This window comes from Pan paniscus, chromosome 6 (genome assembly GCF_029289425.2).
Source record: "Pan paniscus chromosome 6, NHGRI_mPanPan1-v2.0_pri, whole genome shotgun sequence".
In the NCBI taxonomy this organism is placed as follows: Eukaryota; Metazoa; Chordata; class Mammalia; order Primates; family Hominidae; genus Pan; species Pan paniscus.
Window position 1 is genome coordinate 10,611,016 of NC_073255.2, and position 26,584 is coordinate 10,637,599.

Consider the following 26,584-nt stretch of genomic DNA (forward strand, 5'->3'; position numbering starts at 1 on the left):
ATCTTCAAGATCTCTGATTCTTCTGCCTGCTCAAATCTGCTATTGAATTCTTCTAGTGTATTTTTCATCTCAGCTATTGTAATTTTGGGGTACAGAATTTCTGTTGGTTTCTTAATTTTTCTTTTCTTTTTTTTTTTGCAACAGAGTCTTGCTCTGTCGCCACGCTGGTGTGCAGTGGCGCAGTCTCAGCTCACTGCCACCTCCATCTGCCGGGTTCAAATGATTCTCCTGCTTCAGCCTCCCAAGTAGCTGGGACTACAGGCGCCCGCCACCACACCCAACTAATTTTTGTGTTTTTAGTAGAGACAGGTTTCACCATGTTGGCCAGGCTGGTCTTGAACTCCTGACCTCAAGTGATCTGCCCACGTCGGCCTCCCAAAGTGCTGGGATTACAGGCGTGAGCCACTGCGCCTGGCTGGTTTCTTAATTTCTATCTATACTCTCTACTTGTTCATACACTGTGCTCCTGGTTTCCTTTAGTTCTTTGCCCATGGTTTCACCTGGCTTTCTGAGCATATTTAAGACAGCTGATTCAAAGCATTTGTTTAGTATGCCCAATGTGTCCTCAGAGATGGTTTCTATCAACCACTTTTTTCCCTGTGAATGGGCCATACTTTCCTGTTTGCTTTATGAATTATTGTTGAAAACTGGATGTTTTGAATATTATACTGAGAAGAGTCTAGAAATCAGGTTGCTTTTTGTATGGTTTGAGATTGTTTAGTGACTTTTAAAAATTATTTTTGTAAATTAGCCGGGCATGGTGGTGCATGCTTGTAGTCCCAGCAACTCGTGAGGCTGAGGCATGAGAATCGCTTGAGCCCAGAGGTGGAGGTTGCAGTGAGCTGAGATCGCATCATTGCCACTGCACTCCAGACTGGGTGACAAGGCGAGACTCCATCCCAAAACAAAACAAAACAAAACAAAAGGGAAAAAAAAGGGGGGCCAGGTGCCGTGGCTCACACCTGTAATCCCAGCACCTTGGGAGGCAGAGGCGGGCAGATAATGAGGTCCGGAGATCGAGACTATCCTGGCTAACACGGTGAAACCCCATCTCTACTAAAAATACAAAAAATTAGCTGGGTGTGGTGGCACACAACTGTAGTCCCAGCCACTCAGGAGGCTGAGGCAGGAGAATCGCTTGAACCTGGGAGGCGGAGGTTGCAGTGAGCCAAGACTGCACCACTGCACTCCAGCCTGGCGACAGAGCGAGACTCCATCTTAAAAAAAAAAAAGTTATTTTTGTAAAGACTATTCCTTGTTATGTGTGGTCACTGAAGTCTCTGTTGTATTAGCTTAGTGGTCAATGCTAGAAAAAAAAAAAATGAAAGAACCAATCCTCCCATCCTGATCTTTGCAGTTGGAGTACTCTGAGTTGACTCAGCCAGGTCATCTGTAACTTTCTTAGGTTTTGAGTTCCTGTTAATACAGAACCTAAAGCTCAGTGTGAGGTGAAAGCCTAGGGTCTTGGGTTTTTCTGAGCATGTGTTGAGCCCTAGACATGTACGTAGTCTTCTAGATCTGTCTTGGCTTGCCCATGTGTTACTCATTGCCTCAGGCAGCTGCAGCTGGTACATGCCTCCAAATGCTTTCAACAAAATCCACTGGGAGGCTGTTTCAGCCCTGAGCAAGTTGTGAAAGGTGAAAAAAAAAAAAAGGGAAAAAGTTGCCTCTGGCAGTTTTTGCCAGGTTAATTCTTGCTCTGGTGGGAGATAGGAGTTTTTGGAATTCCCTACACTGTCATGTTTTTGTAATGTCACTCCCTTGAGTGTATTTTTTGAGAAAAACTAAAGTTTGGTGAATAATGCAGCTGACTTGCCATGTCCACATCTGAAACCTTCATTTTCTTTCTTTCTTTTTTTTTTTTTTTTTTGAGATAGGGTCTTGCTCTGTTGTTCAGGCTGGAGTACACTTGTACAATCATGGCTCACTGCAGCCTCGAACTCCTGGGTTCAAGGGATCCTCCTGCCTCAGCCTCCCAAGTAGCTGGGACTACAGGCACGTGCCACCATGCCTAGCTAATTTTTAGATTTTCTGTACAGAGAGGGTCTCACTTTGTTGCCCAGGCTGGTCTTCAACTCCTGGGTTCAAGCAATCCTTCCGCCTTGGCCTCCCAAAGTGCTGGGATTACAGGTGTGGCAGCCATTCATTTTCCTATACTTAATCTCTCCCACTCCTGGTTCTTTGGGTTAGCTCGTATAGTTTTATCACCCAAGCTAGAAGCCTGAGAATCATTCTAGACTCCTTCCGCTCTTACTTCCCGTATCTATCAGCTACCAAGACCTGTTGATTTTACATCTTAAATATTTCTTAAATTTATCCCCTCTTCTCCATTTATAATACTACAAACCTATTTTGGAGCCCTATGATAGAGTGGCTTAGACTACTGTAATGGCTTTCTAAATTTTCTCCTTTATTCAAGTCTTGCTTTCTTTAAAGCTACTTGCCCTGTAGCCACCAAAATCATGTAACTTAGGCCATGACATCCATTTGCTTAGAAGTATTTCATGGTGGGCCACCCAGACACTGCATAGCTCTGGGTGTTTTGTAATGTGAGATGCACAGAGCCACCTGTGAAATGTTCTCACCAAAAACATTTGAGTGAGAACCTAATCAAGCCTTTAGATCTATTTTTTTTTTCTTGAGATGGAGTTTTGCTCTTCTTGCTCAGGCTGGAGTGCAATGGCGTGATCTCAGCTCACCATAACCTCTGCCCCATAGGTTCAAGTGATTCTCTTGCCTCAGCCTCCTGAGTAGCTGGCATTACAGGCATGCACCACCATGCCTGGCTAATTTTGTATTTTTAGTAGAGACAGGGGTTTCTCCATGTTGGTCAGGCTAGTCTCGAACTCCCGATCTCAGGTGATCCGCCTGCCTCAGCCTCCCAAAGTGCTGGGGTTACAGGCGTGAGCCACTGTGCCTGATTAGATCTAAATTTTAATTTATAGAAAATTCAAGGGACAGGCCAGACACGGTGGCTCACACCTGTAATCCCAGCACTGTGGGAGGCCAAGGCAGGCGGATCATGAGGTCAGGAGAGCGAGACCATCCTGGTTAACACGGTGAATCCCCATCTCTACTAAAAATACAAAAAAAAATTAGCCAGGCATGGTGGCGGGCACTCATAGTCCCAGCTACTCGGGAGGCTGAGGCAGGAGAACGGTGTGAACCTGGGAGGCAGAGCTTGCAGTGAGCCGAGATAGCGCCACTGCATTCCAGCCTGGGTGACAGAGTGAGACTCTGTCTCAAAAAAAAAAAAAAAAGAAAAAAAAAAAGAAAAAAGAAAAAAGAAAACACAGGGGACAGAAGAACAAGTTAAATGATACCACGAGAAACCAGCCAACTCTAGAAGACATTCTACAGGCCAATTATCAAATGCAATGAATCTCATTTGGATCCTAACCTGAACAAACTAACTGCAGTACACATGTAAAGCTAATTTGAGATAATCAGTGGAACTGTGAAGTTGGTATGAGATATCAAAGACTTAAAATTTCAATTTTAGTTTTGTTAGTGGTCATAAAGGTAAGTGCTATATAAGAAAAAAAGGTTTTATGGGTGAAATGACTTGCTGTCAGGGATTTGGATTTGCTTGAAAACACTATAGCAGTTTAAAAACAAGAAAGTGACGGCCGGGCGGGCGCGGTGGCTCATGCCTGTAATCCCGGTACTTTGGGAGGCTGAGGTGGGGGGATCACTTGAGGTCAGGAGTTCGAGACCAGCTTGGCCAACCACGGCCGACAAAGTAAAACCCCATCTCTACTAAAAATCCAAAAATTAGCTGGGAGTGGTAGCAGGCGCCTGTAATCCCAGCTACTCGGGAGGCTGAGGCAGGAGAGTCGCTTGAACCTGGGAGGCCGAGGTCGAAATGAGCCGAGGCACTCTAACCTAGGTGACAGACGGAGACTCCGTCTCCAAAGGAAAAAAAAAAAAAAGAAAGAAAGGGAGGGAGGATCACTCAAGCTCGGGAGGTCAAGGCTAAGGTTAGCTGTGATTGTGCCATTGTATTCCAGCTGTGATTGTGCCATTGTATTCTAGCCTGGATGATAGAATAAGACACTGTCTCAAGGCGAGAAAAAAAACGTTTTGACATTTGGCAGGATTCTGTTGCTCTTTGGTCCCAGAGGGGCTGTACGATAAGGAAAGGCAAGTTGAAGCCCGTGGAGCACCCTCTCTCTAAAAAAAAACACATCACCAGATTCCTTTGGGCATCTTCTAGACTGGCACCACCATCAAAGACTTCTAAGATGCAGAGGCGATGATTCTTTCACATCTCTTTTTACTTCTCATTTGGCTTGTACAGAAGAATGGCTCTTGGAGGACAGTGTATTACTTTAAGCCTCAACAGATGCTGACTAAATGTGGCTGCTGTTTTAGATGTCATCTCTCACCAGAACAAACAGCCCCTGGCAACTGGTATGCTGCGAATGATTTGGAAAATGCTTTTCCTGTCTGTTTGATAATCAGAGAACACCAGCAGCCAGTGAGGACCTTGATTATGTCGTTCAACAGGATAACACACCGTTCTACTTGAACGACATGCAGATAGAACCTGGTGAACAGGAAGTAGCAGGTATGGTAGTATGTATTAATATGCTACATGAATGCCAGAAGGTTAGAGAGAGAAATCCCTTGAATGTAGGAATGTGTCATCTCTATGAGGTTCTGGTGGTCTGGAGGTCAGGCATGTATATCATGATATCCCTTCCAAAGCTAGGCTCATGACAGAAGCATCCTCTATCACTAAGGAAGAAGCCCAACATTTGGGAGGCTGTTTTTGATTTTTGGAATCAACATATATCACATTTGGATGTTCTGCTCTTATTCACTTACTGCTGATCTAAAAGGCTGCCAGGTTTAAATAGGACCCAGTGGTGGGCTATGTGTGGCAGACCAAGACGCTGAGCGGAACCAGTGCCAGGAACCGATAGGACAATCAGAATGAAGGCTGTGCTTTGTAAGTAATTCTCCTTCCAAGAAACATCTCACAGCCTGCTACTGAGTCCTGTAGTAGTCCAGATGCCTTATCACAGGGCTGCATTCCCTCCTGGTGGCCTGAGGAGAGAGTATCTTTGCTGCTCATTTGGGTTGTCTGCAGAATTCAGTTGAGGTTGTAGGACCGGGGTCTCTATTTTCTTGGTGGCTGTCAGCTGAGGGTTTTCCCAACTTCTACAGGGTACCTCAATCCTTGGCTCATGGCCACCTTCATCCATCTTCAAAGCCAGCAACAGGGGGGTCAAGTCCTTCTCACGCTTGTTTGACTCTTCGTCCTATACTAAGGGCTTTCTGCTTTTAAGGATTTGTAATTAGACTGGGTCTACTCGGATAATCCAGATAACCTCCCCATCTCAAGGTACCTTAACCATACAATCAAGGGCAAATCACATGGGCCTCAGCCGCCTCATCTGTAAGAGAATAATGGTATACACCTGTGCTGCATACTTGGGAAACTGCCCAAATTGCCATTGCCCACTTCATTTTCTGAGTACCAAACTCCTTCCATATCCTTCATATTTAAACTGGACATAAAGTCACCCAACTACAGGCTACATACGGTGCTTGCCTTGCCCACGTGACAATCTAGACCAATGCGATACGAGCGGAAGTGAGATATATGTATATAATTCCTGTATCACTTATAACATAAAGAAAAGCTGCCTGCTTGGCAAGTTGTCTATTTCCCACTTTCTTTGGGTTTGAGTGTAAATGTGGCCACAATCTAGTTACAATCATGCAGAAGAGAATATCACCTTCAGGGAAGGGTGAAGCAGTTAGACAATCTTCTCTTTTTTTTTTTTGAGTTGGAGTCTCGCTCTGTCGCCCAGGGTGTAGTGCTGTAGTGGTGCGATTTTGGCTCACTGCAACCTCTGCCTCCCTGGTTCAAGCAATTCTCTTGCCTTAGCCTCCCAAGTAGCTAGGACTACAGGTGCGTGCCCACCACTCCTGGATAATTTTATTTTTTATTTTTTGTAGAGATGAGGTTTTACCATATTGCCCAGGCTGGTCTCAAATTCGTGAGCTCAAGCGATCTACCTGCCTTAGCCTCCCAAAATGCCAGGATTACAGGCCTGAGCTACCCTGCCCGGCTGTGAGACTATCTCTGAATAACATCAGGAGATAGATATGCACCCTCAGCTGCATGGTAAGGCTAGATTGTTATGAGAGAAGAGAAAGAGATTTCAGTATTACTTCAGTCATTGCATTCTTTTTTTCTTTTTTTTTTTGAGACGGAGTCTCGCTCTGTTGCCAGGGTGGAGTGCACTGGCGCAATCTCGGCTCACTGCAACCTCCGCCTCCCGGGTTCAACTAATTATCCTGCCTCAGCCTCCCGAGTAGCTGGGATTACAGGCAAGCGCCACCATACCCAGCTAATTTTTGTACTTTTAGTAGAGATGGGGTTTCACCATGTTGGCCAGGATGGTCTCAATCTCCTGACCTCGTGATCCGCCAGCCTCGGCCTCCCAAAGTGCTGGGATTACAGGCGTGAGCCACTGCGCCTGGCCTGCATTTTAATAAGTGAGTATTTGTAACATGCTCAGCCACATAGTACTATACAAGTAATGGTTATTATTATCACAGGCGTATCATTTTGTATTCTGGAGGTGGGCAATTCTACTTAGGTCTCAGGCCAACAGTTTCCTATAACACAGACATAAGCAACACTAGTGCAGTCTAAGTCAATTAAAACGCGTTACTTGCTTATTTAGAAAATAAGGAAAAGGGGGACCATCATTTATTGAATTCACAGGTGCCAGGCATTTATATGTTAGTTTGTCTTCTGAAATAACTCCATGAGGCTGCAGAGATGAGGAAACAGAGGCTCAAGGGTTAGATTACTTCCCCAAGATCACTCCAGACTGGGGTGGCTCAAGCGTGTTCTTCCGACAACAGTATGCCCTCTCTACCAAAAAGCAGGTTAATGGGGAAGTTGAGAATCAGCCCATAGCCCCCCTGAATTCTGTTACTCACATAGAGGTACGGTACTTGATGTCGTCTTTTTCAGCCAGCTCTTCACAGGTGAGGCCATTATGTTCTTTCCAGAGTCCCTGACACTTCCTACAGGTTTCCTGGGGATAAAGGACAGACACAAAGACAACTCCTGGTGAGTGGACACCACAGAAGTTCCTGTTCAACAAAAGGGATATGAAATGAGCTTTACTTGGCTTGAATTCTTTCAGAGGATGCCTCTCCTTTTCAGGGGGGATATTTCTAAAGACATCTTTTAATAGAAGAGGTTAAAAGGTGGTAGGGCTAGGTGGCTGACGCCTGTAGTACCAGCACTTTGGAAGGCTGCGGCAGGCCAGGAGTTTGAGACCAGCCTGGGCAACAGAGTGAGACCCTGTCCCTTAAAAAAAAGACAAAGAGTTGGGGGAGGAGAGGGGAGTGGTAAGAATCATTAGAAGGACGCACAAGGAAAAATTTCTCTCCCTAGATCAAAAGGAAGTGTTGCTCCCATCACCTAATTTGCATAAGCCTTTCTAAAATGCTCTGGGCCATCTGAAAAAACCAAAGGAGACGGATCTTGGGTAATCTTGGGTTTTTAAAACACAGTAGCACGAGCTGCTTGGCAGGGCCTGTTTGGATCTCGTTAATCTCTGCAAAATCCCTGTGCCCACAAGCTGGCGTCCAAAACTCACTTCTACTGGATTGAAGAATGGCCTACTTCAGTTCACCAGGGTCCTAAGGGAGACTCTCCTCTGCTGCTCATCACTCAACGGCATGGATGTCACCCTTAAAAGTTTCACTTCATATATAAACATGCATCTTAAATAATCACCACCTTTATTCTAGGATCCTTCATAGTTTATAAAATGCCTTCATATGTGCCAGAAACTATCCCACATCAGTAAGAATAATTTAAAGAGCCAGGCGCGGTGGCTCACACCTGTAATCCCAGCAATTTGGGAGGCCGAGGTGGGCGGATCACGAAGTCATGAGGTCAGGAGATTGAAACCATCCTGGCTAACACGGTGAAACCCTGTCTCTACTAAAAATACCAAAAAAAATTAGCTGGGCGTGGTGGCGGGCGCCTGTAGTCCCAGCTACTTGGGAGGCTGAAGCAGGAGAAAGGCGTGAACCCGGGAGGCGGAGCTTGCAGTGAGCCGAGATCGCGCCACTGCACTCCAGCCTGGGCGACAGAGCAAGACTCTGTCTCAAAAAAAAAAAAAAAAGAATTAAAAAAATGTTAATCCAATGATCACAGGCATTAAATGGAAATTATAACCCTAATAGGTTACAGTGAGGGAAAACATAGTGTTGTCAGTTTTAAGTGGGGCCCTGATCTAGTCTGGGGAGACGGTGAAGGCTTGAGGAAGTGAGGCCTGAGACCCAAAGGACGAGTCAACAATGAATAGGGCGGCGAAAACAGATCAACACTCCAGACAATGGGCAGCAAGAGAAGACTCTGGCAGGCAAAGCCGGGCATGTTCAGTTCCTATGGCTGGACTGCAGACAGTGAGCATGGCCCTGGAGGCCTGCATGCACCAGACCAGGCAAGGCCTTGAAGGGCATGATGAGCAGTTTTTTCTTTATCCTATGAGCACTAGGAAGCCACCAAAAGGTGCCAAGTATGGAAGTAACACGATCAGGTATGTCTTTTAAAAAAAATCATTCTGGGTGGAAAACACTGGAGGGAGGAAAGAGTGAACGTGCAAAAGACAGAAGCTAGTAAAGCCACTCAGGAGAGAGGCCATGAAGGCCCAGACAAGGGTGGTGGGCAAGGACAGGTAGAAAAGGGGACTGACTTGAGAGCAAGGGAGGAAGTAAGACTGGTGGGTGTAGAGATGAGTCGCCGTGCCTGGCCCTTTTGTACATTCTGAATTTTATACTATATGTGTACTATCTAATAAAAAGAATTTAAAAAGGGAGAAAAATGGAACAGATTGCTGAGGGAGCTGAGAACCTGACCCTTCTGGTGGGATGTCGTAAAAAGCCTCAATCAGGGTGGGCATGGTGGCTCACACCTGTAATTCCAGCACTTTGGGAGGCCAAGGCAGGCAAATCATTTGAGGTCAGAAGTTCGAGACCAGCCTGGCTAACATGGCGAAACCCCACCTCTAATAAAAATACAAAAATTAGTTGGGCGTGGTAGCTGGTGACTGTAATCCCAGCTACTTGGGAGGCTGAGGCAGGAGAATCACTTGAACCTGGCAGGTGGAGGCTGCAGTGGGCAGAGATGGCACCACTGCACTTTAGCCTGGGAAATACAGCCAGACTCCGCCTCAAAAAAAAAAAAAAAAAAAAGGCTCAATCAATGGGCTAGGGTGGGTGGGGCAGAGAGGAGCTGACGGGACATACATTTAAACGCACTGCTTCCGAGGGACGCGGATATGCTCGGGTCCCCCACCTACATCCCATTCAGTAAACAAAGGTGATATATATTAGGGTGCCTAACTATTACCCACCGAAACATACAGCAGCACAAACCCATTTTTATAAGAAACAAACCCTGTGCCTGACTATTGCAGGAAGCTGGAGGACAAACAACAGCTGGAGAATAGATGAGCTGATGTTTGGCTCCTAACCTCTAAAACAATGCCAACCCAGCCCCTTCCAGGAGTAACAGCTTGAAAACAATACATGGCATTTAGATAGTTTTTAGCATTCCTGGCAATTCCGTTATTAATTCATGGGTCTTCCTCATAAGGGAAGAAACCCCATTTTTGAGGTGAGGCACAGGCCCACCAGGGCAAAATGACCTGGCCAAGCTGGAGCCAGGTGCATGTGAGGGCCACTGTGAGGCCCTCTGCTCTGCTCACCCTCTACGTCACAGTGCTTCTTCTGTAGGTGAACGTGTGGGTTTTCAGCCAGGGCGCTTCTTACTGAAGGGCCCGAGGGCCCCGGAGAACATATCTGAAACGTCTTTTGAAAAGACTGTAGCACTTTGGGAGGCCGAGGCAGAGGGATCACCTGAGGTCAGGAGTTCGAGACCAGCCTGGCCAACACGGAGAAACCCCGTCTCTACTAAAAACACAAAAATTAGCTGGACGTGGTGGCAAATGCCTGTAATCCCAGCTGAGGCAATCCCTGTGAGGCTGAGGCAGGAGAATTGCTTGAACCTGGGAGGCGGAGGTTGCAGTGAGCAGAGATCGCGCCACTGCACTCCAGCCTGGGCAACAGAGCAAGAGTCCATCTCAAAAAAAGGGGGGGAAAAAAAAAGACAAGACCAGACCATGTAGCTAGATATGAAACCCACAATTAAAATAAGGCAAGCAAACACCAGGCTGGGGAGTTTAACATTTGGAGCTCTCTCTGTGTAGTGTCTTTAAAATGTACTCTCTCTTCTAAACAGTGTAAATTTTACTAAATTGTAATTTTCTCCTCTCAGGCACAGCTAGGCTTTGCTCCTAAACTCAGCAAATGCTTACGCATATTACGAAGAAACGCTCTTGAGTGGTTTTTTTTTGAGCCAGGGTCTCACTCTGTCACCCTGGCTGGAGTGCTGTAGTGTGATCTCGGCTTACTGCAACCTCCACCTGCTGGGCTCAAGCGATCTCCCACCTCAGCCTCCAGCGATCTCCCACCTCAGCCTCCTGGGTAGCTGAGACTACCAGTGATCATGCCTGTAATCCCAGCACTTTGGAAGGCTGAGGGGAGTGGATTACCTGAGGTCAGGAGTTTGAGACCAGCCTGGGCAACATGGTCAAACCCCATCTCTACTAAAAATACAAAAATTAGCCGGGCATGGTGGCGGGCTTCTGTAATCCCAGCTACTCTGGAAGCTGAGACAGGAGAATTGCTTGAACCCAGGAGGTGGAGGTTGCATTGAGCTGAGATCGTGCCACTGCACTCCAGCCTGGGCGGCAGAGCAAGATTCAGTCACAAACAAACAAAGTGCTAGGATTACAGGTGTGAGCCACTGCGCCCAGACTCTTGCATGTTTAACATGATAACCACATTCTTCAATCTGTGGTTTACAAGAAAGCCCCAAAGGACCATTTTGGAAGGCAAAGTACACTTTGACGAGTAACCTCAAAACATGAAGAACAGGGTATCGTGGCCATCGCGTGGGACCACACTTTCTATCACCTTGTGCCTTTCCGATTGGGGGAAACCACGGAGTTCACCATCATCCCAAATACAATAAGCAGGCAAGCAGCTCCCGCCCTCTCAGTGGGGAAGGAGCATGCATGTTGGGTAGTTTGTTAACAAGTAGACGCCAGGCCACGTTCTTCATGTCATCAGGGAGGTTGCTGGTTAAGTTTATGATGCCCTTTTGTCCTCAAAATACATTAAGTTGTTTTGGCTGTTCATGAGGTCTTCACTTTGCAATATAAAGAAAGCACTTCCGTCTTCCTTTATTCATTTTCTGCTGCCTGAATAATGATTAATGAATAAAGCAGAAGATTAAATTCAATTCCAGATGACCCTATCATGATGGGAGCTGAAATTTCTTCACATAAACAGCTTTCTCCAGAACCAGTAGACAAATGTATCCGGCCACCACCTCCTCCAAGCCCAGCAAGTGTGATAATAATCTTGAGACCTTTGGGTCTGTTGGCAAAGAATCCAAAAGAAAATCTGAGCCCACAGGCCAAAGTCACCGGGTTCTGTGTTTGTTTCCTTGCCTTCCTTGCAAAGCCACCCGGAAGGTGTCCGTCCCCATGCGTGCTAGATTTCAGTTGCTGACTTCCATCCAGCCTTGTCTCAGAAGCAGAACAAAGTACTTCCTTACTTTTAAACTGCTCCCTTACTTTTAAATGGTTCCTCCAGTGAAACCTGTCAACTCACTCTCTAGGGGGAGAGAAGTCACTGACATGCCACAGGGCATTACGCTGTTGCCAATCCAGAAGTAGCTTCAGAAATTTCAGCTCTCTGTTCTGTCACCTCAAAAAATGGTGAGACTGGGCCAGGTGCAGTGGCTCACACCTGTAATCCCAGCACTTTGGGAGGTGGAGGCAGGTGGATCACCTGAGGTTGGGAGTTCAAGACCAGCCTGACCAACAGGGAGAAACCCCATCTCTACTAAAAATACAAAATTAGCTGGGCGTGGTGGCACATGCCTATAATCCCAGCTACTCAGGAGGCTGAGGCAGGAGAATAGCTTGAACCCAGGAGGTAGTGGTTGCGGTGAGCCGAAATCGCGCCATTGCACTCCAGCCTGGGCAACAAGAGTGAAATTCTGTCTAAAAAAAAAAAATAATAAAATAAAATGGTGAGACTATAAATCCCCAGCACTCTTGAGGTAAAAGGCCCAGACACTTGACTATTCGCAAATGCTCAGCCAGGGACCACAGGACCGTGGGCTTCCAGGCCATCTATGTCTTCTAGTTGTCAAAGATGCTGGTCCTCCCCACCCATACGCCCAAATGACATACAGAAGGTCCAGAAAGACACTGATTTTAAGATGGAACCCCTTAAATCTCAGGAGTTTATGCTGCAACCCCTGAGAATCAATAAAGTTCAGCAAAGTCAAAGCTCAGGTAGATTCAGTGAACTTTCTTTCCTTTCACTAAGGGAATCCAAGAACCTCTATTTTTCCTAGGTCAAGAATGCACATAACAGCCGAATAAGGCTTGGTCCTTGCCCTCAAGGAGTGCATTCTACTGAGAGAGTTACATATCGGGGCAAATCAAGCACAGCATAATGGGAGTTCAGTGTAACGTGCACGCACACATGGCAGGGGAGCATGCATGTGCATGCAGAGGAGAAAGAGGTGAGTCAGACAAGGATTCTTTGCGGAGCTGACATCTTCATGGGATTGACTACAGTAAGTGCCATGAGTGATCAGAACCTCCATGCAACCAATAAAGTGCTTCTCCTACTGGGATCTACGTCTTAGTGAAACGCTTTTCCAGCAATGACAGCCATTAAAGCCAAGTATCTGAACCTCAGAACCAGATGCTCAAACCAAACATTTCAACAATGAAACATAGTTCAAAAGATTCCTATTTTAATAAGCACAAAAAGTTTTCATCTCATTAAATAAAATTATTTTGGGCCAGGCACAGTGGCTCATGCCGGTAGTCTCAGCACTCTGGGAAGCCGATGTGGGCAGATCACTTAAGCCCAGGAGTTTGAGACCAGCCTGGGAAACATAGTGAGACCCCATCTCTACAAAAAATACAAAAATATAGCTGGCTGTGGTGGTATGTGCCTGTAGTCTCAGCTACTTGGGAGGCTGAGGTGGGAGGATTTCTTGAGCCTGGGAGGTGGAGGTTGCAGTGAGCTATGATCAAGCTACTGCACTCCAGTCTGGGTGACAGAGAGAGACTGTCTCAAAAAAAAAAAAAAAAAAAAAAAAAGAAATTTTTAACTGACTTGAATAAAGCAGTATATTTTAAAGTATGATTTATTTCATTACACCCTTTTAAATTTTCTGTATCTGTGTATGTTTTGCCATGTTATGTTACAAAAGTAGCACACAGGTAACGTACAAATAAACACATACGCTGGGGGTGTCCTCTGCACAATTTTTCTGATACGGCAAGCAATAAAATTGTACATCTGCCGCTCTCAATACTGAAGGGCCATGGAGGAGGCCTGGAGAGTGCAGCAATGTGTAGGAGTTATGTTTCAGAATACTTCCATTAATTAGTGAGCTTGAGACCAAAGACAGAAAGATGGTTGAGAAGCAACTGGAAGAGTCTATGAAAGAGATGAGGGTGAGAGAGAAGCCTAGAAAGACTTCTAGGCTTCTGATGTAGGACACTAGCGAGATTGGTGGAAACATGAACTTAGATCAAGTGGTGCAGAATAAGATCTGAGTGAGGGTGGGAGGCAGAGGCGAGTTTAGTTCCAGACCAGCTTACTTATTCACTCATTTATGTGCTCTTCCAATATCTGCTGAATTTCTGTCAATTGTATGAGACACTGGAGATACAGCAATAAACAAGTTAGGCTCAGTTTCTATCTTCATGACATTTACGTTTTACTGAAAAACACAGATATTAACTGAGACTAGGGGCCTAGTCAGAGGATGCGACATTTAAGCTGAGTCCTAAAGGAGGAGTCGGCCAGGTATGGGTACAGAGGGAAGAGCAAGGGTGAAGGCTTCAGGGCAGGAGAGGGTCTGTCTCATGCTGAGAAAGTCAGTATGGCTGGAGCCCAGTGGGGGAGAATGGACCATGGTCACCCAGTAGGACTGAGGCTCTAGGAAGGAGTTTGGAAAGCTAGGCTGACCAGGTGGGAAATGCAAGCATCTGGTTGACATTTCAAAAGATTCTTCTGGCTGCTATTGTTAAAGGGATGGTTTGCTGGGGTTGTAGGACCTTGCAGCACCCCCTTTCTAAACTAAGGCCAAGTAAATAACTTCTAGGGCAACAGGCTCAGAGTCTGGATTTGATTCTTGCTTAGATTTCCTCAACAGTCCTCCATAAATAAGGGCACAGCTTACTTCCTGAAACAAGGTGTGCCAACACTAAGCCTGGCAGGGGCAGGAAAGGCTAACCTGTGATGGGGCAATAGCAGCACACCTGTCTTTTTTTTGTTAAGAAGAAGAGAACCACATTTTCTGATATGGCTTCAGAAAGGGACTTTATTACTATTATTCTTAATATTTTAATTACATTAATTAATTTTTTTTTTTTTTAGAGACAAGGTCTTGCTCTGTTGCCCAGGCTGGAGTGCAGTGGTGCCATTATAGCTCACTATAACCTTGACCTCCTGGGTGCAAGCAATTCTCCCGCCTCTATCTTCTGAGTAGCTCGGACTACGAACACGTGCCACCACAGCTAAATTCTGTTATTTTATTTGTACAGACAGGTATTGCTATGTTTCCCAGGGTGCTCTCAAATTTCTGGGCTCAAGCGATCTGCCCACCATGGCCTCCCAAACTGTTGGGATTATAAATATGAGCCACAGAGCCTGGCCCTGTTTTAAATTCTTTTTTTTTTTTTTTTTTTTTTGAGATGGAGTCTCACTTTGTCGCCAGGCTAGAGTGCAGTGGCGCAATCTTGGCTCACTGCAAGCTCTGCCTCTTGGGTTCAAGTGATTCTCCCACCTCAGCCTCTCGAGTAGATGGGAATACAGGCACCCGCAACCACACCTGGCTAATTTTTCTATTTTTAGTAGAGACAGGGTTTCACCATGTCGGCCAGGATGGTCTCGATCTCTTGATCTGGTGATCCACCCACCTCGGCCTCCCAAAGTGGTGGGATTACAGGCATGGAGCCCTGTTTTAATGACTGACTGAGACAGGGTCTCACACTGTGTCACCCAGGTTGGAGTGTAGTGGCACAATCTTGGCTCACTGCAGTCGCGACCTCCCTGGCTCAAGCGATCCTCCCACCTCAGCCTCCCAAGTAGCTGGGACCACAGGTGTGCACCACCATGCCTGGCTAATTTTTTGTAGAGATGGGGTCTTGCCATGTTGCCCAGGCTGGTCTCAAACTCCTGGAGTCAAGCAATCCGCAAGCTTCAGCCTCCCGAAGTGCTGGGATTACCGATGTGAGCCACCAGGCCTGGCCTGGGGAACATCTTTAACAGAGGTCTAAAACTCCTGCTTTTCACAGTACTAGCTCCATGCTCCTGAAGCCTTAGGTTTATTTATTTTTTTTTTTGAAACAGCATCTCGCTTTGTCACCCAGCCTGCAGTAAATTCCGACTCACTGCAACCTCCGCCTCCAGGGTTCAAGATTCTCATGCCTCAGTCTCCCAAGTAGCTGGAATTACAGGTATGCACCACACACGCCCGGCTAATTTTTGTATTTTTAGTAAAGACAGGGTTTCGCCACATTGGCCAGGCTGGTCTTGCATTCCTGGCCTCAAGTGATCTGCCCACCTCGGCCTCCCAAAGTGCTGGGATTACAGGCATGAACCACTGCGCCCAGCCCCTGCAGGCTGTTTTTCGAAGAGATGGGGTCTCACTCTATTGCCCAGTCAGTGGCGCCAGCATAGCTCATGGCAGTCTCCTCAGTAGCCTGAACTTACAGGTGTGTGCCACCATGCCCAGCTTGTAGGCTTAGGTTTTTTGTTAAAGAAATAAATGAGACCTGCTAGGACTGAAAACTTACACATCTTCACAAAGGGTGCTTTGCATACACATCTCAATCTTCACAGCAACTCTACAGGGAAGTACTGGAGAATTATTCTCATTTTTAAAAAAGTAAATACGGCTGGGCATGGTGGTTCACTCTTGTAATCCAAGCACTTTGGGAGGCCGAGTAGGGTGGATCACTTAAGGTCAGGAGTTTGAGACCAGCCTGGCCAACATGGTGACATCTCGTCTCTACAAAAAATACAAAAATTAGCCAGGCATGGTGGTGCAAGTCTATAATCCCAGCTACTTGGGAGGCTGAGGCATGAGAATCGTTCGAACCTGGGAGGCAGAGGTTGCAGTGAGCTGAGATTGTGCCACTGTACTCCAGCCTGGGCGAGACAATGAGACTCTGCTCAAACAAAAACAAAAACAAAAAAGGTAAGAGAAAAAGAAGGCTCAGAGGGTCCAATTAATTTGGTCGAGGTCACAGAGCTTTAGACATGAGTCTGTCTGATCCCAAATCCACTTACTCTTTCTACTCTAGTCCCACTGTGTGCCCACATGGTGTTTGCTAGCAAAAGCAGGTCACTGTTTACTGGAGAACCCAAGGGCACGTGGCTATGAGACAAGCCGAGGTTACAATGGCATCTTGTGTGAGAAGACCACAGAGGAACAATCAGCAAATCTGGGTGTGAGCATCAGGGCATCAAAGGCATGGCCGTGCAGCTGCAGCTGTGCAGGATGCCTGCTTCCTGGAGAGCTGCGAATGGCTCAGTAAGAGGCAGGATGGGATGGAATCAGACCTGAGGATACCCTTTCTTACTGGTAATGATAGGAACCTGCTAATCACAGGGTGATCTCAGACTGGACACGTGTGAGGAAGTAGCTGTTCCTGCCACCTTTGGCCAGTTGCATGTCTGGCGGTATAGCAAAAGGAAGTCCATTTTTAGATTTCCATTACCGCCTAAACAGAGATAGGCTCCATGAAAGTGTTCCATAGTCACTCCCTCAACCAGCCCCTGGATGCTTACTTGTAAATACTTGCCACTTACCTCCTCAAAGGTGGCCAGGATCATGGCATTAAGATTTGGTAATGGCATTGCTTGAGATTATCACCATCACTGAAACTGCTCTGGGTGGGTTTTGTTCAGAGCAATGCAGGTAACAGAGACAGTTTCTGCACTGAAAGGAATGAAGACACTCTCATGTTCCCACCCTTGCCCCTTCCACCAGTGCCACTGAGAGCCTTCCATCAGTGCCGCTGAGAGCCTTCCATCAGTGCCAGAGAGAGGGATCGGTATAAAACGAAGCCCTTGTCCTCTTAGAGTCTACTCACAAACAGATAACTGTATACTCTGAGGAAGACGGTGAGTACCTCAGAGGAAACTAAAGCCAGGTAGGGGGCAGGCAGTGTGAACAGGGAGGGTGCCATCTGACACTGGTTTGTCAGGGAAGGCTTGTGTAGAGCTGGCACTTCTGCTTGAGCCTGAAGGCTATCTGGTAGAGAAGCGTTCCAGGTAGAGGGAATGCAAGCAGGACAGTAGACGGAGCTGGGACAGGACAGAGCGCTCAGAGAATCCAGCACCCACACCCCCTATGCCCTCAATGGCACAACATTTTGCCTAAGAATATCTCTTCACCTCTGGCAACACCTACTCACCAGTTCTCCTTTCAAATACCAGTGGCTTGGGAAACCCAAATGACCTGGGAAGAGCTGGCACTTGCTCACTGGGCTCCCACAGCACTTAGCTTATGTGTTGTTACTGCACTTTTAGTGGCGTCTTGTAATTATCTGATTATGTCACATCTCTTCCAAATGCCAGGCGCTCCTTGCCGCAAAGATGACGTCCTGCTGGTCACTACGGACAGGCTTGGCATGGAGGGCTCAATTCATCCAATAAAAAAAAGTTCACTTGGCCAGGCATGGTGGCTTACGCCTGTAATCCCAGCACTTTGGGAGGCCGAGGCAGGTGGATCATGAGGTCAGGAGATCGAGACCATCCTGGCTAACACGGTGAAACCCCCGTCTCTACTAAAAACACAAAAACAAATTAGCCAGGTGTGGTGGCGTTCGCCTGTAGTCCCAGCTACTCGGGAGGCTGAGGCAGGAGTATGGCATGAACCCGGGAGGCGGAGCTTGCAGTGAGCTGAGATTGTGCCACTGCACTCCAGTCTGGGCGACACAGCGAGACTCCACCTCAGGAAAAAAAAAAAAAAAAAGTTCACTTGAGGCCGGGCACAGTGGTTCATGCCTGTAATCCCAGCACTTTGGGAGGCTGAGGCGGGCAGGTCACGAGGTCAGGAGTTCGAGACCAGCCTGGCCAACATAGTGAACCCCGTCTCTACTAAAAATACAAAAATTAGCCGGGTGTGGTGGCGCACGCCTGTAGTCCCAGCTACTCAGGAGGCTGAGACAGAAGAATCACTTGAACCCAGAAGGCAGAGGGTGCAATGAGCTGAGATCCTGCCACTGTACTCCAGCCTGGGCGACAGAGAGGGAGTCCGTCTCAAAAAAACAAAACAAAACCAAAAAACCCCAAAACAAAAAAAAAGTTCACTTGAGTGCCTATTCTGTGCCACATGGAGATGTGATGGAGATGAAGCCTGGAGAATTCCTGACCTGGAGGGGCTCGTAATCAACCACCGTACGTCTCAGGTATCTTTGGATTTCTAGGGCCTAGCACTAGATTTGAGTGGCACAAGGTGCTGAATGTCTGAGCTGGAGGCTGGCAAGACAAAGCACATCTTCTCCATGCAGAGAGCTATGTTTTTTTGTACTTTCCATAGGCAAAAAAAGCGTATCTATCTCCTCCCTGAAAGAACATTATTTCCTCCCTATTGGGTCTTATTTATAATTATGCCAAGTATTTTATGAGAAAATGAAATTATTAATATATACGACCCTTTCAGGTTAATTCATTACAGCTTGAGCCTTAAGGATGAGTTATTGTCCTTCCTTTCTTTGCTCCCTAATGTCTTTCCCCAATTTAATGAGTTAAACTACAAACAGCAGTTATTACCAAGCAGCTAATGACCAAATGCTTGCAGATGGTGTGAGAAAGTACTGCATATATTTCAATCAGGATGTTCTTTGTTGATTTTCTCCTGTAGTTTCAAGACATGGAAGTTGATCTCTCTTCAATCAGGATAAAAGGAGCTCACAAACAGTAGACCCTGAAAATGTGTGCCCAAGAGAACTTCTGGTTTAGAGGGGTGAGGACTGGAAATGCGCATTCTGCCTGTGTCCCAGCCTGGCTCTCCCCAACACCCCCAGGGGCTGTGGAAGGCCAGTTGCCACCCAAGGGTAGGCTGCACGCTTCCCCCACTGGCCAGCATTCTCCTCTGCACTCCCAGAAACAAGATAATCCAAACTGCCTGGGTCCAGTTCTTAAAGGACACACAAAATTCTTTTTTTTCTTTTTTCTTGAGATGAAGTTTTGCTCTTGTTGCCCAGGCTGGAGTGCAATGGCACAATCTTGGCTCACCGCAACCTCTGCCTCCCAGGTTCAAGCAATTCTTCCTGCCACAGCCTCCCAAGTAGCTGGGATTACAGGCGCCTGCCACCAGGCCTGGCTAATTTTTGTATTTTTTAGTAGAGACTGGGTTTCACCACGTTGGCCAGGCTGGTCTTGAACTCCTGACCTCAGGTGATCTGCCCGCCTCGGCCTCCCAAAGTGCTGCGATTACAGGCACGAACCACCGCACCCAGCCAGGACACACAAAATTCTAACATGAATTCTTCTAACAGTATCTTGTAATGATCTGATTATGTCACATCTAAGAAGCCAAGCTCACCATGCAGGGGATTCCTCTCTATCCTCAAAGTACAGTAAATCATCTCTCAAAGGAAGGAGAACCTTTACATTTCCAAATGCAGAAATTCAAATCTGGGAGTGGCCAAGTGAGAGCTCTGGGAACCATTACAAAGCCTCCCCCACCTCACTCCCTAGTCCTGAGGAAAGGGCTTCTTTGGGGAAGATTTCATGTTGTTCTTAAATATTTTTTGTTTTCATACACACCTCACCTACCATTTCTATGTACAGAACCAGGCTTTGAAAAAAGAAATCTTGAAGTGTTATTTCTGTGGATTAGAAAAGTTCTTTCCCTGAGCCACCAGGATTAGGTGACAAATTGGAATAGAAGCTTTATATGTGGTTTCTGTGCTAATGCTGCCCCCTAGGGATGGAAAGTTACAAGGCACCGAGACACCAGCTTGACTGCTCTGGGAGAGACCACACATAGCTGCCGGCTTTTTACTATACTATGGGGACCAGGGCTTCGAGGACAGAGTGGGAGGGTAAAGTCTTTCTGGAATAAATCAAAGTTCAATTTTATCTTTATCATAGTAACTACAAACAAAACTACCAATTCCCTTAGTTATTCAAATACAGACGACTGTTTCTCTCGAATGGCTGTTTAACAGAATCACCGAGACTGTATCAGCAACGCCTAGGCAATGGCAGCATGTGGACATTTATATAAAAATTCCAAGACCAAGGCCGGGCGCGGTAGCTCACATCTGTAATCCCAGCACTTTGGGAGGCCGAGACAGGCGGATCCCGAGGTCAGGAGATCGAGACGATCCTGGCTAACACGGTGAAACCCCGTTTCTACTAAAAATACAAAAAAATTAGCCGGGCGTGGTGGCGGGCGCCTGTAGTCCCAGCTACTCGGGAGGCTGAGGCAGGAGAATGCCGTGAACCTGGGACGCAGAGCTTGCAGTGAGTGGAGATCACGCCACTGCACTCCAGCCTGGGCGACCGAGTGAGACTCCGTCTCAAAAAAAAAAAAAAAAAATCCAAGACCAATATGTGAGCTCCTACTAAGGACTATGGGTCCTGCTCTGCAGTGGGGACACACGTTAAGTGTAATATACAGTTAAGACATGATTGTAAGTGCTGAGGAGAAAAAAATAAAGGAAGAATGCACTGGGGTGGAGAGGGGGAAATAGTTCACGATTTTAAACTGGTGGTCAGGGAAGGCCTCTCTGCGAAGGTGCATGTAAGTGAAGACTTAAGAAAGGCGAGGGAGAGAGTCTGGTGCTATCTGGGGGAAAGAATTCCAGGCACCAGGAACAGGGAGGAGCAGGGTGGGCAGAGCTGTAAGGTGGAGAGGAGGGTTGGGTTTGCAGGCTGCCTGGGGCCTGAGCCCAGAGTAAACAGATGCTGAAGAAGAGCCTCTGCAATGGCTGTGCATGAGGTTGATTCCCAAAGAACCCCACCTGCAGGGATCCCTTTCACGGGGAGCTCTCAAGCCCTCTGAGCTGCGCCTCTGAAGGTGGGGCCTCTCCCGCCTTCCTGCCGAGCTTCTCACAGCCTGGAAAGGGCAGGAGGGGAGGCTGTGACTAAGACCCTTCCAAAGGATTTGCTCCCCATAGATGCTCCATACAATACAGGTTGTGGAACCGAAGTTACTACAGCAATGACTTTTTTTTTTTTTTTTTTTTTGAGACAGGGTCTCATTCTGTCACCCAGGCTGGGGTGCAGTCAGTGGTGCCATCATAGCTCACTGGGCTCAAGCCTGGGCTCAAGTGATCCTGCCCCCTCAGTGCCCAGAGTAGCTGTGACCACAGGCACATGCCACCATACCTGGCTAATTTTTTGTACAGACCAGGTCTTGCTATGTTGCTCAGACTGGTCTCAAACTCCTGGGCTCAAAGGATGCACCCGCCTCGGCCTCCCATATGCTGGGATTACAGTTGTGAGGCACTGTGCCTGGCCAGCCATGACTTTTAAACTATAAACTGTGGCCCTATGGTGGGTTGTAAAGTCATTTCAGTAGATTATGACTAGTGGATTTAAAGTTAAAACAAAAATACTAGGGCACATTCCACGTGTCAAGTATTTGTTTTATAAAACTTTCTGTTACACCTATATTTATTTATGTTTGGATGAGGCTTATGGTAATTTATATTTCTTACTATAGGTCACAAGCAAAAAAGTTTAAAAGCCATTAATTTAGAATTCATTCAGAATTAAAGTTTCTTTAAAAAGGCATCAAAAGGCTCATTCTCACAATAGGAAGTCCCAAGGATCACTGCCAGGAACTGAAAACCAGCCCCATCTCTAGTTACCCTGGAGGTGACTCTGCTGATAAGGAACAATGCCCGGGAACCAGGGGAACCCCAGCCTTCTTCATCCTGCAGGAGCAGGGCCATGCGTAGGAAGCAGATCTAATCATTTCAAACTGTCAAATAGAAACACTGTTATCACTTGGGCAGAAACAAGCCAGGCTGACCTTGTCTTTGCTCACTGCTTGGGCTACCTCTGGGCTTCCCAGGGTTTTGCTGGGAATCTTGGCCTGGCAGGAACAGCCAGCAAAACCAGCTCCTGCCTGCTGGAACTCCACTGTCAGCATGCCCTGGAAGAGAGGCTGCAGATTCCAGGAAGCCTCCTTCCAGGTAGGACAAAGACCATCTTGACACTCCTCCTCATGCCCAGGCTGACAACAGCTGGACTTAAAGTCATTGGATCAGATTGGGGAAAGGAGCCACTGGGGTCTGGGCATGGGATGGGAAGGAGGAAGTCGAGGCTTCATCCTGAGTCATTCAGCAGAAGTGCTGGTTCCAGGGTACAGCGCAGCTTCAAGCTGAGCAGTTAACTTCGCGTTGGTATTTTAGGGCGCTGTGTAAAGATGGCAGTAATTCATGTATCCAGGGACAGAAGAATACAAAGCTGTCTGAACTTGGGGTTGACAATACCCCTTTGTGGATATCAGACAGGACATCTTGCAAAGTACTGTTTATATAGCAGGCATAGAAAAGCGGCTGCCCCTGGTAGTTTTTCACATTCTCATAAAAATCAAATCCCTTCTCAGAGTAAATAGCAAAGCGGACTTTTTTTTTTTTTTTTTTTTGAGATGGAGTCTCGCTCTGCCACCCATGCTGGAGTGCAGTGGCACGATCTTGGCTCACTGCAACCTCTGCCTCCCAAGTTCGAGCAATTCTCCTGTCTCAGCCTCCCGATTAGCTGGGATTACAGGCACGCACCACCATGCCCAGCTATTTATTTATTTATTTTTAGTAGAGACGGGGCTTCCCCATGTTGGCCAGGCTGGTCTCAAACTCCTGACCTCAAGTGAGGCACCCGCCTCGGCCTCCCAAAGTGCTGGGATTACAGGCGTGAGCTACCGTGCCTGCCCTGGAAATCACTTTCATAAACAACCTGGATGTGAGACTTTGAGGATCCATTTCCTGCACATGCACTGCTCCCCTGAGATGACACATGCCTGACCACAGTGCTGCTGCCCGACTGCAGAGGACCCAGCCATGTGGTAGTGGGCTCCTCTGATGTGCATGGAGGGGCTGCCAAAAGGAGACACCCAGAACTAGAGGAGAGTGCTGAACTGGTGGTTGGGTAAAAAAAGAGTCTTTTACTTCCTCTTTTTGCTTATTCTTGGATTTAAATTTTTGGTACAGTTAATCATGTATGAAACAAACCTTAGGAGATTCCATCATTTCACAGAAATGTTTATGAGCAAGAAATTAATGGTATGCCCCTCACCATTCTGACCCCAAAGCATGCTTAATCTCCACCCCTACTGCTTCATTAGTTTCTTCATGTCCGACAACCTAAGGTGACCTTTGGAAGCAAAAGTACAGCTAAAGTGGTGTAACTGGGTCTCGTAACACAGTATGTTGAAATGTGACTTCCCTCTCATCTTTGTTGAGTTGTGTTTTCAGCCTTAATCCATAGCCCAAATTCTCAGTTCCAGTTATGTGGCCTACCCGGGAGGAACGTGTAGTGGTGGCCATATAAGGAGGCCGTCTGTAGCCTTTTTCAGGGGTGAGGGTCCACCCTGGGAAGGCAGGACTCAAGGTCTTCCCAAGACGAACCACCATGCCTCTCCCTTCCCTAGGAGGCCTAGAGTGTTTTCTGTGAACTACTTGGTTCCGGGGGAGCTGCCGGAGTGGCAGCCTGCTCTGATGTTGCTAATATCGTTTGTTACAGCAACAAACGATACTTTTTTCTTTACAGAAACTGCTCTAAATAACACAGATGGACAACAGGATAAAACCTCACCAGAGGCAATATGCCTTTTGCCAGGCTCCCTAAGCTGTGCTCTAGTTAGGCTCAGCAACTGCTCCATGTGCCCATGTGAAGGCTGGAAATCCTGATGAACACAGAGGGGACCCAGCTGCTCATGCTTGAATAGACTTGCCTTTGGCTCATCTCTAAGCCCAGTGGTAACTGTTCCTGCTTTCTATTGTCTTCCCAACTGAATCACACGTGCTAAAAAGACACATCATTTATCTGTGGCTGTTATGAACTGAACTGTGTCTCCCTCAAACGCATATGTGAAGCCCTCAACTCTGACACCTTGGACAATGACTGTATTTGGAGACAGGGACTTTAAAGAGGTGATTATATTAAATGAGGCTGATGGGGTGAGCACTATTCCAATCTGATAGCCTTATAAGAAGGACAGAGAGAGCCGGGCACGGTGGCTCACGCCTGTAATCCCAGTACTTTGGGAGGCCAAGGCGGGTGGATCAAGAGGTCAGCAGTTCGAGACCAGCCTGACCAACATGGTGAAACACCGTCTCTACTAAAAATACAAAAAAATCAGCTGGGCGCGGTGGTGGGCACCTGTAATCCCAGCTATTTGGAAGGCTGAGGCAGGAGAATCTCTTCAAACTGGAAGGCGGAGGTTGCAGTGAGCCGAGATTGCGCCACTGCACTCTAGCCTGGGCAAAGAGACCAAAACTCCGTCTCAAAAAAAAAAAAAAAAAAGGACAGAGAGAGACACCAGAGGAGTGCACAGAAAAGACCATGTGAGGACACAGCACGAAGACAGTCTTCTGCAAGCCAAGGAGAGGGGCCTCACAAGAAACGAAATCTGCTGACAACTTCATTTCAGATTTCTAGCTCCAAAACTGTAGGAAAACTGACGGCATATATAAGCCCCTAGTCTGGTATTTTGCTATGGCAGCCGAGCTGACCAAGACAGTGGCCATTGATGACTATCAAGGAGTAGATGGCAGTGGATCAGAGAAGTTCCCGCCCCTTTGTGCACACGCTGTGCCCTCTGATCTTCTTCATACATGTTGGAGACGTTAAGTCCTGATTCTGGGAGACAGATGGAAAGCAGGCTGTAGAGACTGGGACTAAGTCCCAGAAAACCAAGAATGCCACCGATTTATTTTCCAGCCAGAAGAGCACATGGCTTCCTGGAAGCAGCTGCCCCTAAATACATGTTTACTTTGGGGGAATGATAATCTTGTAGTTATATCAGTTACTTTGGTCTTTACTAATGTTTATATAAAAGGATCCCACTCTGCAAAAACGCCAAGTTGGAGAGTTATGTTTGTTAAATTTAATAACAAGAAGTGAAGCAACCAGACTTTAGAATGAAACTACACACACATGGTGTAGTGCTTGTAGCATCAAGACAATTCGGAGTTTAACCCACTGATGAATTTCAACAGGAGATGGACTTTAATTGATGTTCTGAGAATAAAAAGAGGTTTCCAGAATTCATAAAACACATGTTGAATTACATTTTTATCCACTTACATACATTCTCTTGCTGGTACCCGACGATAAAGACTCATCGCATAAATACTTATGTGATCACATAAGCACACTATGGAGCATGAGTCTGGAAGAGAGAAGGCCAGTGAGGAGGCTGCTGTGGTCTTCCTGGTGAGCAGCGCAAGGTAGAGGATGGATGTGAGGGAGGACTCGAGATAGGATGCTGTAGAGCACTGGGAGGCGAGGAGCTGGGGCTTTCTAGGACACAGGGACACAGGCAGCACACTCCCAGGATAATGCTGAGGAGCCCTACTGGATTCTATCATTTGACCAAGGGGGATGTCTTGAAATTGGAAAATGTACAAAAAAAGTACTGAGATGTCCTGGCTACAGCTCAGGATCTGCGGTTTATAGATGTATTGTGTCTTAACAAGAGACACGGGGCAGGGGCAGGGTGTATCCATCTCTCCATCGACTCAGGGTGGGAGGGGGGCATATGTGCACGGTGTGGGCATTCCCACCACTCTCTGGACCTCCGGAGACCAATGTGTCCTCTACAACACCAAATGCCCCACCTGCGGGCAGTACTGCACTGGTCACCAGCACCACCCCAAGCGGGGGAAGTCAGTGGTTATTGAGATTCTTCTATGAAGCCACAAAGTGTACAGCATGGCCTCTCCCCGCCCACCTATCTACCCTGCCCGCTTACGGTAATTAGCGTGGCTCTGTCAGTGGAGCTGCTGTTCAAGAACAGGCTCGACAGAATGGAGTGGGCTGGAGATAGCTTTGTGGGCAAAAGCATCTACAACAACAGGTAGGCAGGTAGGGGACTGGCCTGGTTTGCCAGAAAAGAAGGGGCCAGACTAACAGAGTGACAAAGGCTCTAGAAGCCACTGCAGGTTCCAACTGGGGGTGATGTGAAGAACAGCAAAGCTGACCTGTCACGTGGGGCAGTATGCAGGGAAGAAAGGAAGTTGCAGGATCAAGTGCAGGAGGCCAAGACCACAGCCCAGAATGAGGGTCTGCAAGGAATTTCTCCATTTGGCTAGATTGGAGAATAAAACACCCCATGTCATCACAGCAAATAAAAATATTAAGCCTGAGCAACACAGCATGACCTTGTCTCTACAAAAAATTAAAAAATTAGCTGGGTGCAGTGGTGCGCACCTGTAATTCCAGCACTTTGGGAGGCTGA

General features: G+C 47.0%; 1 protein-coding gene across 6 annotated transcripts in view; it reads right to left on the minus strand.

The window, feature by feature from the left end:
• RNF216 (ring finger protein 216) overlaps positions 1–26,584 on the minus strand; it is a 166,920-nt gene that overhangs the window by 31,261 nt on the left and 109,075 nt on the right. For all 6 annotated transcript variants that reach the window (XR_008625936.1, XR_008625937.2, XM_063605612.1 and 3 more), the window contains exon 14: positions 6,967–7,064. Coding sequence is in view for 4 of the 6 variants with exons in the window: in XM_063605612.1 (XP_063461682.1) it covers positions 6,967–7,064 (98 nt within the window). In the remaining 2 variants the exon portion in view is untranslated. The remainder of the gene's footprint in view (positions 1–6,966; positions 7,065–26,584) is intronic.